The sequence below is a fragment of the Oncorhynchus clarkii genome, chromosome 9 (genome assembly GCF_045791955.1).
Source record: "Oncorhynchus clarkii lewisi isolate Uvic-CL-2024 chromosome 9, UVic_Ocla_1.0, whole genome shotgun sequence".
Taxonomy (NCBI): Eukaryota; Metazoa; Chordata; class Actinopteri; order Salmoniformes; family Salmonidae; genus Oncorhynchus; species Oncorhynchus clarkii.
This window is the reverse complement of record NC_092155.1, coordinates 19,090,002-19,108,931: the sequence shown is the minus strand read 5'-3', so window position 1 is coordinate 19,108,931 and position 18,930 is coordinate 19,090,002. Positions and strand designations below refer to the sequence as shown.

General features: G+C 46.8%; 1 protein-coding gene across 1 annotated transcript in view; it reads left to right on the top strand.

Moving 5' to 3' along the window:
* Positions 1 to 18,930, top strand: part of LOC139417139 (ephrin-B2-like) — a 95,227-nt gene continuing 76,297 nt past the window's right edge. The window contains exon 1 of the mRNA XM_071166385.1: positions 1 to 1,091. Within this exon, the coding sequence (XP_071022486.1) occupies positions 931 to 1,091 (161 nt within the window). The 5' untranslated portion in view covers positions 1 to 930. The remainder of the gene's footprint in view (positions 1,092 to 18,930) is intronic.

Here is an 18,930-nt window from a genome sequence, read left to right as displayed (position 1 = left end):
TTAAACGTCTATTTATTATTCCAAGTTTTATTTTCTTCATATTCCTCTGGTTTAGTTGAAAGTTGAATGGGCTGGAGGTGTTCTAGTCTTCAGTTCTCTTTCTAGTCAAGTGTTTTTATTTGTTCTGTGATAAGTTGCTTCTTGGATGTCAACATTAACCGAGGTTTATTCGCATTTACAAATCATTTGGGATAGGATTTCGGATTTACTAATTGGAAGAGAAGAGAAAGAACAAGGAGTGAGTGGGGACCAGACCGCGCAATGACAAATCCACCGAGCAGCAAGCATCAACGCGTCCTTATGGGGATGGAGCTTCTGTTCTAAACGGGAGAAAATCCTCTTCCATTTTTAAACACAACATTAGCGCTTCTATCTCGATTTAAAAACAAATAAAGTACCCTTTCTATATTGCTGGAAAATCCGTTAAAAAAATAAGGAATGGGAAAGAAGCCGAAAAGAATCGGCGCAGACAACAAGGGAACATTGTTTGGGAAAAACAATTATAGCTAAGACCAACACGCAACATAAATACCACTAGAAATCTTTGAACGGGATTTATTTTTGAGTAAGAAGGGAATTGTGCACGGGCCAGTGGACATCGCATTGAGGAGGAAAAATAGGGACTAATGACAAAATAATCAGAAAGTCATGGGATTTGCATAGTATTTCTCCTGGACACGCACAGAAAATATTCTCGATTTACGCAGGACGCAGCCTATATTGTCGTCCAGCTGTCACGGATAGAGCAACTTTTATCTGTCATAGTTCAGTGTCAATTACGCATTTTCTGTTCTATTTTCGGTTTATATCCAGGCGGTTGCCCAAGGCACGATATCTCATATTCACGCATTGAGTGACTCACCTATAGCCTTCACGGCTATAGTCTTTGTTTTGAAAGTCCCCCATCTCCAACCTCATAGAAAATATCACATGCATTTTGAAATGGGGGTAAATAATCGGGTTAGTGTGGTTGCAATGGCGCGTCTGAGAAGTGGGAGTAGACTGGGTTTTCTGCTGATAATCTTAATGGATTTACTAGGGACGGCGGCGAGCAACATGGAGCCTATCTACTGGAATTCACTGAACAAAAGGTAAGAGTGGAAAGTAAAGCCTGCGGTGCAGCCTATGTGATGTTTACCTTCTAGTCTTTTGTAAACGATAATTACAGGCCTATCTTTATTATGTGGACGTTTAAAGCTCTCAACGAAGTTTGGAGAAGGGTGTGCAATAACTCCAGGCCTATACAACTGTAGCTCTCTCTCACTCTGTCTCTGTCTCTCTCTTTTTTCTCTCTCTTTTTTCTCTCTCTCTCTCTCTCTCTCTCTCTCTCTCTCTTCTCTCTCTCTCGTTATCTAACGCTAAAGAAGTTATGTGCTTTTATGTGACCCAGGCTCGTAAATGCCAGTTTGTATTGTGTGTGTGTGTGTTGAGGGATTTTACGACAGCATTTCGAAAACGATTTTCCCTTTCGAGGCATGAAATTCGTTTCCCTCATCTAGAGCAGTGTTTCCTGAACTCCGTCCTAGTGCCCCAATAGCGTTCATGTTTTGGTTATTGCCCTAGCACTACACAGCTGATTCAAATAATCAAAGCTTGATGATGAGTTTATTAAAATCCGCTGTGTAATGGTAGGGCGAAAACCAAAAGGTGCACCCAGGGAGGGCCCCAGGACCAAGTTTGGGAAACAGTGATCAAGCCTATCTATTGCAATCAGGCATTGAAATCAAAATTCTGTGTCAATTATCTAGTTGCATTTGTTTGGTTGTTACATTGTAGTTAATGTGCATGAACTTACTTTTTGCTACTGTCATCTAGGCCTATGTCATTTCTGGGTGAGATTCAATTATATAGGCTATAGGAATATAAATAGACTTTGAATAATAAAACCATATTCATCTTAGTGGTCTAGAAATCGTGTAGCCTTGTAGGCCAAGTTGACATTGATTAACAGTAGAGGCTGCCTGCCCTGAACACATTCAAATCATTTGCATTTTTCCCTCTGGAAAAAGGAACGTCCATTAGGTGAGAAATGTCATTTTAAACACCTCCCATTAGCTACTTTGCCTAACAACCGAGACCACCTTCCGTCAGTTTCCTCACACCAATCTCCGTGCGTCTGAACTGACACCCGGTGGCGATGGCGTGTGTGGTAGGCAGCCTACTCAAACCTCAAGACTCCATAGCTGGTCTCAGTCTGGAACGGAATGTAGGTTATGCGCGGCTATTAGGCCCAGCTACAGATGCCGAGGGCTGTTTTTAAGATGAATAGGTTTTTAATGCGCCCATGTGGTCCGTGGACTGGGCTACTCCGGGGCCTCTTTTTCCTTCAACAGATGCTACAGCGAGGAGAGATCTAATTCTGCACGGCTCTGCCGTTGTAGCTCTTGGCAGAAGCCCCTAATGAGGCTCTGCGTCCCGAATATCTCCCTATTCACTTTGTAGTCCACTACATAGGGAACAGGGTGGCATTTGAGATGCACGCAGAGTCTTCGTCAGCAGTGGGCGTAGTAATCTGATGGGAACATCAGCCTTGGACAATGGAGGGTGGTTTTCATCGAAGGAGTGGAGGGGTAGCAATGGGAGTACTTTGTGAGTGGGCCTAATGCTTGAGTATGCGATTGGGTTCTAATTTAATTGACTTGTCACTTCTAAGTTCTGTTACCTTCATTTGTGAGGTAAGTAGACCTATGTCTAGAACTAATGTAAAATGTAAGTAATGGGAAACCGTGGCGACGCTCACACTCGCTACCCTTTCACACTTCCTTAAATGGAAAGAGACAGTCACACTCGCTACCCTTTCACACTTCCTTAAATCGAAAGAGAGTCACGGGAGAAATAGACCCAACGTTTTACTTCATCGCACAAAACAATGGCTCTGTAAGTCATGTTGTTACATGTTTGAAACATGGTGATTACACAAGTCATTACACGTTGACAAGTGTTTAAGAGAGGAAGAACCCCCCACTTTCCCAACACACACACTATATTTCCTGTATACTGTCTAAATGACCACGCACTGCCATGTAAAGCCGGAATGAAATAACACATTCACATGAAGTGCACGCATGGTCCACATGTTGGCTTTGTAGCAAATGTACTGGTGCCTGTGATGAGGAGTTATCCTGAAGACCATCCCTCATTTCGCTGCTTTGATGTTTAGGGTGTTCACCTCTACATTATCCAACTCCCCCGCTGCCCTCCTCCATCTCTACACGTGTCAATCTCTTCTTCAAGTTACGTTGGCCTGTTTTTTCATGGACTTTTCATGGACTCGTTGCCTCACTCTCTCTCTCTCTCATTCTCTACCTCTTTCTTTCTCTCCCCGTCTCTCGTCTATTTCCATCCTCTTGTCCATTCCTCTCTCACCGCTCTCCCTCTTACCTTCTGTCTCTCTCTCCTGTCACACTTTTTCAAGCCTCTCTCTCTTCCTGTCATTCTCTGTCTCGCTCTCTCACTCCTCTCAGAGCGCAGTGACTAGACGTGGCAAATGAAAAACGTGTCACATTCAGGCACTAATTATACAGCTACACAGCAGGGGACACTCGGTGACTAAAGGTAGGTCAGAGAAGGGAGCTGGGGAAGGAGGGAGGGGGAGAGGGAGGGGTGCTGGATGGAGGTATTGAAAAAGGTGGAATGGTTGCAACATAGGAAAAGGTAGGTGGAAGAAGAGAGTGAAGGAAGGGGAAGAGGGGTTGGATGGATGGAACATAGGGAAAGGTTAGAGACAGAAAAAAGGGTGAGTGAGAAGTCGAGCGAAGAACAGAGAGGAGGGTGGAGTCAAGAGGATTAAAATTGGAATGACTCAAAAATGTATGTGAATCGATATGCGTTAAGACACAAGTGCCAGGACACGTTATACTTTAAGGAACAGGAATTGAACCAGAACGATCACCTTGGGAGAATCACCCCTAGACATACATTATCCTTATCCCAGACACACTTAACACATACACACACACCTTTATTCCTATCTCAGCATCTCCCATTATCAACTACACGCTGGGCTAATGAAAGATCGAATCTGTTATTACTCTCCGTGAGTTAGGAGTGGGACTGGAAGGGAAGCTGGTCGCTAATGCTGTACACACACACACACACATCAGGCCGATGGCGTTGGGTCACATTGGCTGGGTCTCTGTACAGAGAGTGCACCACCCTTGGAGATGCATGTGTCTACACACACACACACACACACACACACACACACACACACACACACACACACACACACACACACACACACACACACACACACACACACACACACACACAGTAGAAGATAAATGGCTTCATTAGATGTGATATGATTTCAGCCTATGCTAGGGTTTTGGATGCTCCAATGCGTACGATCAGATTGGGAGATGTTAAAGGGTTTGAGGGTTGCATGCCTCTCGAACTGGTCTGGTCTATCAGCCTAAATCAGTCTGCTCTCTCCCTGTCTCTCTCTCCCTGTCTCTCTCTCTCTGTCTCTCTCTCCCTGTCTCTCTCTCCTGGTCTCTCTCTCCCTGTCTCTCTCTCCTGGTCTCTCTCTCCCTGTCTCTCTCTCCTGGTCTCTCTCTCCCTGTCTCTCTCTCTCTGTCTCTCTCTCCCTGTCTCTCTCTCCTGGTCTCTCTCTCCCTGTCTCTCTCTCCCTGTCTCTCTCTCGCTGTCTCTCTCTCCCTGTCTCCCTCTCCCTGTCTCTCTCTCCTGGTCTCTCTCTCCTGTTCTCTCTCTCCCTGTCTCTCTCTCCCTGTCTCTCTCTCCTGGTCTCTCTCTCCCGGTCTCTCTCTCCTGGTCTCTCTCTCCCTGTCTCTCTCTCCCTGTCTCTCTCTCCCTGTCTCTCTCTCCCTGTCTCTCTCTCCCGGTCTCTCTCTCCCGGTCTCTCTCTCCCTATCTCTCTCTCCTGGTCTCTCTCTCCTGGTCTCTCTCTCCCTGTCTCTCTCTCCCTGTCTCTCTCTCCTGGTCTCTCTCTCCCTGTCTCTCTCTCCCTGTCTCTCTCTCCCGGTCTCTCTCTCCTGGTCTCTCTCTCCCTGTCTCTCTCTCCCTGTCTCTCTCTCCCTGTCTCTCTCTCCCTGTCTCTCTCTCCCGGTCTCTCTCTCCCGGTCTCTCTCTCCCTGTCTCTCTCTCCCTGTCTCTCTCTCCCTGTCTCTCTCTCCCGGTCTCTCTCTCCTGGTCTCTCTCTCCCTGTCTCTCTCTCCCGGTCTCTCTCTCCCTGTCTCTCTCTCCCTGTCTCTCTCTCGTTGTCTCTCTCTCCCTGTCTCTCTCTCCTGGTCTCTCTCTCCCTATCTCTCTCCCTGTCTCTCTCTCCCTGTCTCTCTCTCCCTGTCTCTCTCTCCTGGTCTCTCTCTCCCGGTCTCTCTCTCCCTGTCTCTCTCTCCCTGTCTCTCTCTCCCTGTCTCTCTCTCCCTGTCTCTCTCTCCCTGTCTCTCTCTCCCTATCTCTCTCCCTATCTCTCTCCCGGTCTCTCTCTCCCGGTCTCTCTCTCCCGGTCTCTCTCTCCCGGTCTCTCTCTCCCTGTCTCTCTCTCCCTGTCTCTCTCTCCCTGTCTCTCTCTCCTGGTCTCTCTCTCCCGGTCTCTCTCTCCCGGTCTCTCTCTCCTGGTCTCTCTCTCCTGGTCTCTCTCTCCCTGTCTCTCTCTCCTGGTCTCTCTCTCCCTATCTCTCTAACCTGAAAGGGTTCTTCAGCTGTCCCCGTACCAGAACCCTTTTGGATTCCATGTGTAACCATTTCCACAGAGGGTGTAAAAGAAGGGTTCTCCCTGGCACTGAAAAGGGTTCTCCTATGGGGACAGCCCAAGAACCCTTTTGGAACCCTTTCTAAGAGTGTAGGTCATTGTAAACGTGTGTGTGTGGGTGGGTGTCTCCCCTCGACTGCTTCCAGATTCTCAATAATGAATTAATCGTCTGCTAATTTAATGCCGGATAAAAGGCTGGTTAACTAGGCTAAGCGTTTCAAGTAAAAAATGAAAACAAAACACAACACAACAGGGTCTCAAAACAGAAATGTTGCTGAAAATGTAATCGGGAGGGGGGGGGGGGGGGAAATGTTACTGTAGGTTATATTATTAATGCAGTGTACTTTATGGTGAATTAGTGACTATTTGTATGGGTACAATCAAACCTTAATTCAACCATAAATCCAGCCTTACGTTTCCCTAAAAAGGAAGGATGTATTTTCCATTGAGGGATTTCTGTTGTGTGGATAGGAGTGTATAAGAAGCAGTAAGCTCAGTCACACGGATCCTGGGGCAAAAATGATTAGCGAATATCTACTGTTAAGTTTAATAGGGGGATGAAGAAGAAAAGGGTAGGAGCTTGGAGTTCACTGGAGGGAGGAGAGGCAGATAGAGAGAGAGATAGAGAGAGAAAAGGAAGAAACTCAGGGAGAAAGGGAGAGTATGAGGAGCTGCTTGTCTCCTAGCTGCACGGTGAAGCATCCTCAGCAGCAGGCACTTGTTTTTGCTCCTCTAACTGAAAAGGCCAAGTTCTGTGTGAGAGAGAGTTTACGAGCCGAAAGCGTCGGGAGATATGAATAGAGCTTTCAGCTGATGTGGCAGAAAAGAACAGGCTAGCCACTACACTACACAGCTGGCTCACTGAGAGAGAAACTAGTAAGGTAGCCAGCCAGGCGGGTAGCCAGCCATGGAGGGCAGGTAGGCAGGGTAGTAGTGGGGTGTCCTTTTCTGTCTCTCTGCTCCCTGGGGTATGAGATCAAGCAGGCAGACACACACATGGACATGTCTCTCACACACAAACGCACAACACACACACACACACACACACACACACACACACACTATGCATTACACTGAATACTCAGACGACCTTACTTAACTACCCCTTTGAAGCGTGTGAGTGTGTGGGCTTCATATATCACAGCCACTGTGTGTGTGAAGTGAGAGTCCAACACACACCATGCCCAGACAGCATGTCAGAAGCCCAGACACACACAAGGTTTCAGGAATGAATGGTAGTCTGATACATTGTGGTTCTTTAGGTTCACTAGTTGTATAGGTTTCAGTCCCCGGGTACTTAGCTGAGTAACTGTCAAAATCACAATATGAGAAGATCTCCACCTGTAACAGACAGACTGGCAGAATGGTCTCTCTACAGTTATAGGGGACTGGTGGACTGCGTGCTCACACACACACAGTGAAAAGCAATGGGGCCTCTCTCTGCTCTCCAGTACATCCGGATGAAGAGCAGTGCCCTGGGGTGCAACACAATAATATCCATCCACATGGCCTTTAGATCAGCAGGCTGGCCCACTGAGATCTACGATTCTGATCCTCCTGATCCACTGGTTAAACAAAGCTAATCGGCCTTGGCCTGGGTGTGTGTAGGAGAGATGGGGAGAGAGGGGAGACAGGGGCAAGGGGTGGTGCCCCCCAAATCCCTATAGGTTTCCTCTGATCTAGGATCCGCTCTCAGCACGTGGCCCCTCTGTCAACCCCACCCCAGCCTCCCAGTCCTCCGGTCCTCTCTGAGCCAGACCAAATGCCTCCGTGAGGGGGGATGATCCTGCTTAGAGGGGACAGTGTGAACCAAGCTAATGAGTGGCCTGGCCTCACCACGGCTGGGCTGAGCTGGTTTGGGATTGACCTCACAGGGCAATCGTCCTCCTGCTCCTCCTCCCCCTCCTTCCTCTCCTCCTCCCCCATCTCCTCCTACTCCTTCCTCTCCTGTCTCCTCCTACTCCTTCCTCTCCTCCTCCCCCATCTCCTCCTACTCCTTCCTCTCCTCCTCCCTCATCTCCTCCTACTCTTCCTCTCCTCCTACTCCTTCCTCTCCTCCTCCCCCGTCTCCTCCTACTCCTTCCTCTCCTACTCCTTCCTCTCCCTCCTCTTACAGATGCTAAGATGCACAGACCTGACCCCACAGACCTGAGGCCTGGATTGCAATTATTTATTTTTATTTTACCTTTATTTAACTAGGCAAGTCAGTTAAGAACAAGTTCTTATTTTCAATGACGGCCTAGGAACAGTGGGTTAACTGCCTGTTCAGGGGCAGAATGACAGATTTGTACCTTGTCAGCTTGGGGGTTTGAACTTGCAACCTTCTGGAGACTTTTATCTCCCTCACCAACTTTAAATATCTGCTATCTGAGCAGCTAACCGTTCGCTGCAGCTGTACATAGTCCATCGGTATATAGCCCACCCAATTTACCTACCTTATCCCCATACTGTTTTTATTTGATTTACTTTTCTGCTCTTTTGCACACCAGTATCTCTACCTGCACATGTTCATCTGCTCATCTATCACTCCAGTGTTAATCTGCTAAATTGTAATTATTCGCTGCTATGGCCTATTTATTGCCTTACCACCTCATGCCTTTTGCGCACACTGTATATAGACTTTCTTTTTTTCCTACTGTGTTATTGACTTGTTTATTGTTTATTCCATGTGTAACTCTGTGTTGTTGTCTGTTCACACTGCTATGCTTTATCTTGGCCAGGTCGCAGTTGCAAATGAGAACTTGTTCTCAACTAGCCTACCTGGTTAAATAAAGGTGAAAATAAATAAATAAATAAATAAAACTAGTCCAACTCTCTAACCACTAGGCTACCCTGCCGCCCCAATTATCACCTCTGTGTGTGTGTGTGTCAGTACCTGTTTGTGTGTGTGTTCCAACCAAGGTGTGTTCCTATCCCCCTCAGGTTGGTAAGGCGAGGCCTTCATTTGCATGCCTGGCTCAAAGTTATGCAGAAAAGCACATAAACACAAAGCAATGGATAAAGCCACAGTTATTCTGTTATCTCCCATTCCTGAGAAACTAGATCTATTCAAAACAGTTCCTGTCTGTCTTTGAGCTAGTGGCGTCAAATGGTCTCTTTTCACCCACAAACTTTGGCTGTGTTTGAAATGGCACCCTATTTAGTGCACTACTTTTGTCCAAGGCCCATAGGGAATTGTTGTTCACTATATAGGGAATAGGGTGCCATTTGAGAGACACCCTTTGTCTGTTCCTAACAGAAGTGCTCAGTTCTGTGTTTATTCATGTCAGTTTTAGTCAAACATGTTTTATGTTTATCTCTTTTGGCAACTGTGTATGAGTGCGCTCGTGTGCGTGTGTGTGTGTGTGTGTGTGTGTGTGCACGCGTTTGTGTGTCAGAGAGCAATGGGAATGTTTATCCTGACCTAGCCAGCTGAATCATGTCACAGTAACACAGTAACTGACAGTGCTTACTGACTCTTTGGGGAGGAGGAGGAGGGAGAGAGAGAGAGAGAGAGAGGGGGTGGATGAGGACATGAGGTCTGGCACTGGTGGCGAGAGAGAAAGGAGGAGAGGCCGGTGATTGACTGGGGAGGGAGAGAGGAATGGAGAAAGTGGGAGTAGAGGAGAGTTAGCAGAGGGGTGAAGGGGCTGTGGTCTGATGTGTCGTGACCCAGATAGTGAGTGATGGCCAATTGATCATCATCACCCTGAGAGCTTCTTCCTGTGTGCCATTAACACAGCCGAAGACACATTCTTCACAATATCTCACACACACACGCACAGAGTTGACCACAGCACACAGCTATAATATGGGAAGAGGCTATGATACTGCTTGGCCATACTACCCCAACCTTCTCCTTCTCCTATTACTGTTATCTTATAACCCTCATAACACTTCTGCCTGGTTTATACTCTACTTACTGCTATTCATACAGGTTCATGTGATACTCCAGGGCTTTTGTATCATTTCAGCCAGTAGTTTTCAAAGTGGTGCTCACGAGCCCAAACGGGTCCCTGAAAATTGTGAACAATGAATTGTACACTGCGTTTTTTGTTGTTGTTGCAAATTCGTATGATATGTTACGGATTCCAGTTTGTACGATATGTTCCGAGTTTGTAAGTGCTTAAGATCCAGGAATGCGTCTTCAATACTACTTCCTACCACTGTCTCTGTGTCCATGTGTTCGTAACTAGAACCCACTGGCATAGGGACAGCCTGTATGAATTCAGTTCCCTTCAGTCCATCTGGCCAGACCATTAGACCACATCTACAGCACTTTGAAGGGAAACCATGACCTTGTCTAGCTAGCTAGCCTATTTCTGAGGGCTTAGACTACACAAACTCCACTCAGTATAGTATCCTTAGTGATCAGGGTTGTGTTCATTAGGCACCAAACAGAAGAAAACAGATTGAAACAGGGAGGGACTACCATGAAACTTCAATTAGGCACTGAGTCTCAAATAGCCTAAATGAATTGTTTACGAGGTTACCATGAATTTCCATGAATTGTTTACGAGGTTTAATGTTTAATTTGTTACATTAAAGTTGCAGTATGTAACATAAAAATGTGAGTTATAGATCTGTCATTCTCATTGAAAGCACATCTAAAAAGTGATAGATCTGTTCTATGTGCACTATTTCTATGCTTCCCATTTTTAAGTTTAATTTTTGCATCTTGCATCAGCTTCAAACAGCTGAAAATACAACATTTTTGGTTATGGAAAATATATTTCACAAAGGTTTAGATGGTAAAATGATTCTCTACACTATACTTGCTTGTTTTGTCACAAACTAAAATTAGGAAATGGTAGAACAATTTCTGAATAGTGCATCTTTAAATAATTCAGTAACTACTCAAAACAATTATGTCAATCATCCATTTTCATCGCTAGAAAGACACTGTTAGCCGTTGGCTTCTAACAGCTGAGAACTGCTAGCTAACTGGCAAGCACAAAACAAGTCAACAACTTCGGGATTACAGAACCCGAGAAATGGACCAATCGCCCTCTAGTGGTAAGTAATAAGAACAGCAGAAAATGCACAGTCAAAGAGGAGAATAATTATTGTCAAGGAATTATTCTTATTTTTTATAGAGGCATACATAAACAGAAAACACGTGCCGGTGTCTAAATGATAACACATTAGTGCAGGAAATTAAGAAATTGATTAAAATGCTGGAAGTGAATGCTGGAATTAACAATTAACTATGCAAATGAGCAAAAGTTGTGTGCATTAAGGAAAGGCTCTCATAAGAAAGAGCCTGTTGTGTTCAGTGATTTAAGAAAATAAACGCTGGGCTATTAATTTAAGCTTTACGGTATCTGAACTACCTGACTAGGTGTTGCCTTTTTCCGTTGCAAAACATTTTTGTTTGGTGTGCACTATTGAATATGACCCTGGATGCAAGGTATCTGTGTACAAAATGTTGTCGGGAACGGTTGTTGTTAGTCGGCTATGAAGATAATCGAGTGAAAGAGGGAGAGAATAATGCAAGGACAGAGGTTCTCCACTCTGCATAGTAGCGCCGGTGACCAGGATGTTAGGTCTCTGTGTACAACACGTTGGAATGGGAAAAGAAGACCTTGCCATAGACTGTGAACACAGTCTTTGTTGTCCACGACAACTCCATAACAAGATCCGTCTTGTATAGAGGTTGCTCCACCAACAGGATTAAATCGGATCCTCTGGCTGCTTACACACACACACACACACACACACACACACACACACACACACACACACACACACGCAGACAGACGCACAAACTTACACCCACATCTTACTATGCATGCCTGGAGGTATGGAGCGAGCTGGTTTTTCTCTTTTGACGTTTTCTCTCTTTCTATTTGTCCGCCTGTCTTGTGGTAAGCACTAACACACACACACACACACACACACACACACACACACACACACACACACACACACACACACACACACACACACACACACACACACACACACACACACACACACACGCACACACACACACATATTTTTTTTTTTATTGCTCCCAGTGCTGGCCAAAGTCCAACTGGAGGAGTTACATTTCCTTGGAGGCGCACCCCTCTCCTTCAGTAGCGTATCGCTCACTTCTTATTCTACCTTTCACTCCCTCCTTTCTCCCCCCCCTCTCCTCGCCATCAACAAAAGAGCTCCCCCTCAGTGCCTTGCTGAAAGGCCACACACACACACACACACACACACACACACACATATCACATATGCACACACACAGACAAACACACTTTCTCACACACACACACACACACACACACATACACACAGACACACACATCACATATGCACACACACAGACAAACACACCTTCTCACACACATACACTTCTAACTTATTCTTAACGTCTCTCTTCTGCTAAATTAGTCTGCCTCTACTTACTATTCCCGAGTTCACTTCTCCTTCCCTCTTCCTTCTGTCTTTCCCCTTCACTTCTTCTTCCCTCTTCCTTCTGTCTGTCTTCCCCACTTCACCTCTCCTTCCTTCTTCCTTCTGTCTTCCCCCTTCACTTCTCCTTCCTTCTGTCTTCCCCCTTCACTTCCCCTTCCTTCTGTCTTCTCCCTTCACTTCTCCTTCCCTCTTCCTTCTGTCTTCCCCCTTCACTTCTCCTTCCTTCTGTCTTCCCCCTTCACTTCTCCTTCCTTCTGTCTTCCCCCTTCACTTCTCCTTCCTTCTGTCTTCCCCCTTCACTTCTCCTTCCTACTGTCTTGCCCCCTTCATTTCTCCTTCCCTCCTCCTTCTGTCTTCCCCCTTCACTTCTCCTTCGTTCTGTCTTCCCCTTTCACTTCCCCTTCCTTCTGTCTTCCCCCTTCACTTCTCCTTCCTTCTGTCTTCCCCCCTTCACTTCTCCTTCCCTCCTCCTTCTGTCTTCCCCCTTCACTTCTCCTTCTTTCTGTCTTCCCCTTTCACTTCTCCTTCCTTCTGTCTTCCCCCTTCACCTCTCCTTCCTGCTGTCTTCCCCCTTCACTTCTCCTTCCTTCTGTCTTCTCCCTTTACTTCTCCTTCCATCTTCCTTCTGTCTTCCCCCTTCACTTCTCCTTCCTTCTGTCTTCCCCCTTCACTTCTCCTTCCCTCTTCCTTCTGTCTTCCCCCCTTCACTTCTCCTTCCTTCTGTCTTCCCCCTTCACTTCTCCTTCCTTCTGTCTTCTCCCTTCACTTCTCCTTCCCTCTTCCTTCTGTCTTCCCCCTTCACTTCTCCTTTCCTCTTCCTTCTGTCTTCTCCCTTCACTTCTCCTTCCTTCCGTTTTCTCCCTTCACTTCTCCTTCCCTCTTCCTTCTGCCTTCTGTCTTCTCCCTTCACTTTTCCTTCCTTCTGTTTTCTCCCTTCACTTCTCCTTCCTTCTGTCTTCCCCCCTTCCTCCACCATACCAGGCCAGTGGAAATGTCCATCTTTCCCATATCCTCCCCTCTATCATGTTACACAGAGTTGGCAGTCGATAAGGTTTATACGTTTTAAATTGCTCTGTTCTTTTTCTTTGTTCTCTCTCTCTCTCTCTCTCTCTCTCTCTCTCTCTCTCTCTCTCTCTCTCACCCTTTGTGGGTGGTTTAACTGGTTTGTGCCAATCTCTCTCTCTCACCCTTATTCTTCTCTACCTCTGGTAAATAATAAACATTTCAAAAGGAAGGATGAATAGTCAGGATTGTCTATCAAAGTGGTGTCAAAGCAATTTGGGACTTCCTGAGAATGAGAGACCTGAATCTGTCCTGCATCTGGTGCTAGGCCTCCCCCCCTACACACACACGGAGGAGGGATCTACTCTTTCATCCCTCTCTCTCCATCCAACTATCTTTCCCTCCTCTGGAGTCAAGCTGTAGTACAGGAACCACAGGAGAGAAAACAGATGGAATGGTCTCTCTCTCGCTCTCTCTCTCCCCTTCTCTCTCTCTCTCTCTCTCTCTCTCTCTCCCCCCTTCTCTCTCTCTCTCTCTCCCCCCTTATCTCTCTCTCTCTCTCTCTCTCTCTCCCCTTCTCTCTCTCTCCCATTTTCTCTCTCTCTGTCTCTCTCTCTCTCTCTCTCTCTCTCTCTCTCTCTCTCTCTCTCTCTCTCTCCCATTTTCTTTCTTTCTCTCTCTCTCTCTCTTTCTCCCATTTTCTTTCTCTCTCTCTCTCTCTCTCTCTCTCTCTCTCTCTCACCCCTTCTCTCTCTCTCCCCTTCTCTCTCTCGCTCTCTCTCTCTCTCTCTCTCTCTCTCGCTCTCTCTCTCTCTCTGTCTCTCTCTCACTCCCCTTCTCTCTCTGTCTCTCACTCTCTCCCCTTCTCTCTCTCTCTCTCTCTCTCCCCCCTTCTATCTCTCTCTCTCTCTCTCTCCCCCCTTATATCTCTCTCTCCCCTTCTCTCTCTCTCTCTCTCTCTCTCTCTCTCTCTCTCTCTCTCTCTCTCTCTCTCTCATTCTCTCTCTCTGCAAAGAAAATAGGGCCAGAAGAATGCTAATCATTTGGGGAGAGGCGAGGGGGAAAGGGGGCCACTCTCCATCTGCCCTCCCCTCTCCATCTCCCCTCCATCTCTCCTCTCAATCTCCCCTCTCCTCTCCATCTCCCCTCTCATCTCTCCATCTCCCCTCTCCATCTCCTCTCCATCTCTCCTCTCCATCTCCTCTCCATCTCTCCTCTCCATCTCCCCTCTTCATCTCCCCTCTCCTCTTCATCTCCCCTCTCCTCTTCATCTCCCCTCTCCTCTCCATCTCCCCTCTCATCTCTCCATCTCCCCTCTCCATCTCTCCTCTCCATCTCCCCTCTTCATCTCCCCTCTTCATCTCCCCTCTCCTCTCCATCTCCCCTCTTCATCTCCCCTCCCCTCTTCATCTCCCCTCCCCTCTTCATCTCCCCTCTCCTCTTCATCTCCCCTCTCCTCTCCATCTCCCCTCTCCCTCTCCTCTCCATCTCTCCCCTCCATCTCCCTTCCATCTCTGGAGCTCTGGAGCATTTACTTGATGGATGTGGGTGCTACTGTGTGTGTGCGGTGTATGCATATGGATCATAGTCATTGATTGTTCCCTGTAACTCCTCTAGATGTAGATGTACTGGTTTGTGTGCGTCAGTGTGTGTGTGTTTGTGTGTGTGTGTACGCAGCTCAACAGTGCACATACATTCAAGGATCTGCACTGAGTGTACAAAACGTTATGAACACCTGCTCCTTCCATGACCAGGTGAACGCTATGGTCCCTTATTGATGTCAATAAGGAAAAAGGTACGACAACGTCGCTCTGGATACGAGCATCTGATAAATGACTACAATGTCAAATGTAATCAGTGTAGATGAAGGGGAGGAGACAGGTTAAAGGAGGACTTTTAAGGTTTGAGACATGGATTGTGTACGTGTGCCATTCAGAGGGTGAAACTACTTCTTTAAGTGCCTTTGAACGGGGTATGATAGTAGGTGATGATAGTAGGTGCCAGATGCACCGGTTTGTTTCAAGAACTGCAACGCTGCTGGGTTTTTCACGCTCAACAGTTTCATGTTTGTATCAAAAATGGTCCACCACCCAGAGGACATCCAGCCAACTTGACACGACCGTGGGAAGCATTGGCGTCAACATGGTCCAGCATCCCTGTGGAATGCTTTCGACACCTTGTAGAGTTCATGTCCCGATGAATTGAGGCTGTTCTGAGGGCAAAAGGAGGTGCAAGTCAATATTATGATTGTGTTCCTGATGTTTTGTACACAGTTTAGAGTTGTGTGCTTATGTTAGCTTCGGTTGAATCCCATACTCAGATCTAATTTGATCTGAACTAGAAGTGTCTGATGAAGAATGTGCAGTAATTCAATTGGATGTCAACCCTATCTCTTTTATACAAAGTTAGTTTATTCACTTTAAATGGCTCACAATTCAATCACCCATCATTCATGTGACAGTACAGTCAACTCCCTTTACTTGTCAGTGTCGCAGTACTGACAATAAAGACAATAGTTTCTCTTGTCTGTCTTTTTGACAGTCTGAGTGCTGTTATTTCTTTTTTTTTAAATCCATCACATTGGAAAGAGGGAATAGAAGGGCCTCTATTGCTGTGTGTGTGTGTGTGTGTGTGTGTGTGTGTGTGTGTGTGTGTGTGTGTGTGTGTGTATGTGTGTGTGTGTGTGTCATGCCTCCTTGCTTCCCTGCCTGTTGCCCAGATTTACCCATGTCCTATTAAGCATTATTAACAAAACAATAAAAACAAGACAATGATTGTTTTCTCCCGGAGTGTGAAAGAGTGTTGAAAATAACAGAAAATAGCATGTAACACTTGACCTGGTCTTAGGTGGGTGTGAGAGAGGGGAGGATAATCCTCGGGCTCCCCCCACTTGGCCTCAAACGTGGCACGCTCAGCTGTCAATCACTCAACAAAGCAGTCTGTAAGGGGATTAAAGACCACCACCCTCCTCTCCAGTTCTGGTCCTCTCTCTCTCTCTCTCTCTCTCTCTCTCTCTCTCTCGCTCTCTCTTTCTCTCTCTTTCTAAAGAGTAACTCTCTCATCTACTCTTTATGCCCCTATCTCTTCTCACAAATGTGTCACCTCTCTCTAGTAGCTCTCTCTCTCTGGTAGCTCTCTCTCCCTCTCTCTGGTAGCTCTCTCTCCCTCTCTCTAGTAGCTCTCTCGCTCTCTAGTAGCTCTCTCTCTCTAGTATCTCTCTCTCTCTCTTGTAGCTCTCTCTCCCTCTCCCTAGTAGCTCTCTTTCTCTCTCTAGTAGCTCTCTCTCTCTAGTAGCTCTCTATCTCTAGTAGCTCTCTCTCTCTAGTAGCTCTCTCTTTCTCTCTAGTAGCTCACTCTCTATCTCTAGTAGCTCTCTCTCTAGTAGCTCTCTCTCCCTCTAGTAGCTCTCTCTCTCTCTCTCTCTAGTAGCTCTCTCTTTCGAGTAGCTCTCTCTCTCTCTAGTAGCTCTCTCTCTCTCTCTAGTAGCTCTCTCTCTCTCTTTCTATCTAATAGCTCTCTCTCTCTCTCTCTCTCTCTCTCTCTCCCTCTCTCTCTCTCTCTCTCTCTCTCTAGTAGCTCTGTCATACACTTTCCATCCAGATCTCCTCTCTCCAACTCTTCTCTACTACTGATTCCCTCATAACTCTTCTTTTCGCTCTCCTACTTTCTTACATGATCCTTCCTTCTCAAAGTTCAGACATTTCTTGTCTTTAATTCCTCATCTTTCACCCTCCTGTCTCAGAGAAGCTCAGCATAGCTGAATTCATCTTCCCCTCTCCATCCCCCTCTCTTCCCGTTAGCCGTGTTTCCGTCTTCTGGTCTCTAAACCCTTCTCTCTCTCCTCCTCCATCTCTGTGTCCAACCCGTGTGTTGTCTCCTTCCTGCAGGAGAGTCAGAGTGTGTGTGTGTTTGACTCGTCCCCCAGTGTGCTGTGCGCCAGTGACAGGCATCCGACAATGTCACAGAGAGAGAGGGAGAGGGGGAGAGAGAGAGATGCCAAGATATCACCTAAAACATACATACACATGCACACATTCACAATCATTTGCATACACACACATTTTCTCTCACAAAATCAAATGCTTTAAACCGATTTGGTGTACACTGTATATCCCCTGATAGCATCAGTGTTTTAAGCCAATATACTCTGGCTGTTGTTGTTACCTCTGATTCACACAGTAACACTGACAGACGTGGTTGTCTGACCCCTCCTTTTCTATCCTTCTCAATTAGGAGGACTCTGTCTACCTTTCCTTTCATCTCTCTCTCTCTCTCTCTCTCTCTCTCTCTCTCTCTCTCTCTCTCTCTCTCTCTCTCTCTCTCTCTCTCTCTCTCTCTCTCTCTCTCTCTCACACTCTCTCTCTCTCTCTCTCTCTCTCTCACACTCTCTCTCTCTCTCTCTCTCTCTCACACACTCTCTCTCTCTCTCACTCTCACTCTCTCTCTCTCTGTCTCTCACACACTCTCTCTCTCTCTCTGTCTCTCTTTCTGTCATCACTCCCCTCCTCTAACTGGTTTCCCACCACTCCGCTCATCTCCTCCTCCTCTCGCTTTCTCTCCGTCTCTAATGTAGAATGTTCACCTGTTTGTGTGTGTGCATATGGTAAATGAATCAAAATGTGTGGGTCAGGTTCTTCTTACTGTTAATCTGCTCCAGTCTCTGGGAGTAACCTGGGGAGGTAATCTCATCTGACTGGAGAAATGGGGGGGAGAATGAGAGCGAGGTAGAGACGAATTCACGAGGGAGAGAGAGAGAACGAGAACCTGACGCTGTCACCGTCAACCTTCCCCACAGCGCTCCCTCCATCTCACACCTCTCTTTCACACCCTCTCCCTCTCTCTTCTTCTCACCTAGCTTTCTCACAAACCTCTCTCTCTCTCTCTCTCTCTCTCTCTCTCTCTCTCTCTCTCTCTCTCTCTCTCTCTCTCTCTCTCTCTCTCTGTCTCTTTCTCTCTCGCTCTCTCTCTCTCTCTCTCTCTCTCTCTCCCCTCCCTCACTACACCTCTGTTACACAACCAATGATGCGCCATCTTCTTGTCTTGTGTTCTCTTCCCAGTCCTTGAGGACAATACTAAAGTAAATGATGGCACTTTTCTTAGTTTGCTCAACTAGACTCTTCTCTCTAGCTTGGCCACCGTGCACTTCTTCATTCCTTCCACCAAGAACAAGGGAGCGGATGAGGGATGAGGGATGAGGAAAACGGAGGGGATAAGAAGGACTGAAAGGGGATCGGGGGAGTTTTGTATTATTAATTTTCTCTCCAGAAAGAAGGGAAGAATTCCATTCAATCCGCTACACTGCTGTTCTATAGTCCGACACACAATGTCACAATGGAGGATGAAGAATGAGGGGGGAGAGGGAATGAGGGGGGAGAGGGAATGAGGGGGGAGAGGGAGAGATAATCCATTGCGCTGTATGTAAACCACGTCGTTAACCGTTTCATAGCGCCGCATCACATCACGCCGCCGGCTGCGCGTCTTTGTGCAGCCTCTCTCTCTCTCTCGCGCTCTCTCTCACTATCTCTCTCTCTCTCTACCTCTCCATAGGCATTCTTCCTAATCCCTGCACAGTCCTCTCAACCTACACTATAATAAACCTGCCCAGCCCACACCAACCCATGCCTGGGTGTGTGTGTGTGTGTCTGGATGTGTGTGTGTGTGTCTGGATTTGTGTGTGTGTGTGTGTGTCTGGATGTGTGTGTCTGGATGTGTGTGTGTGTCTGGATGTGTGTGTCTGGATGTATGTGTGTGTGTGTGTGTGTGTCTGGATGTGTGTGTCTGGATGTGTGTGTGTGTGTGTCTGGATGTGTGTGTCTGGATGTATG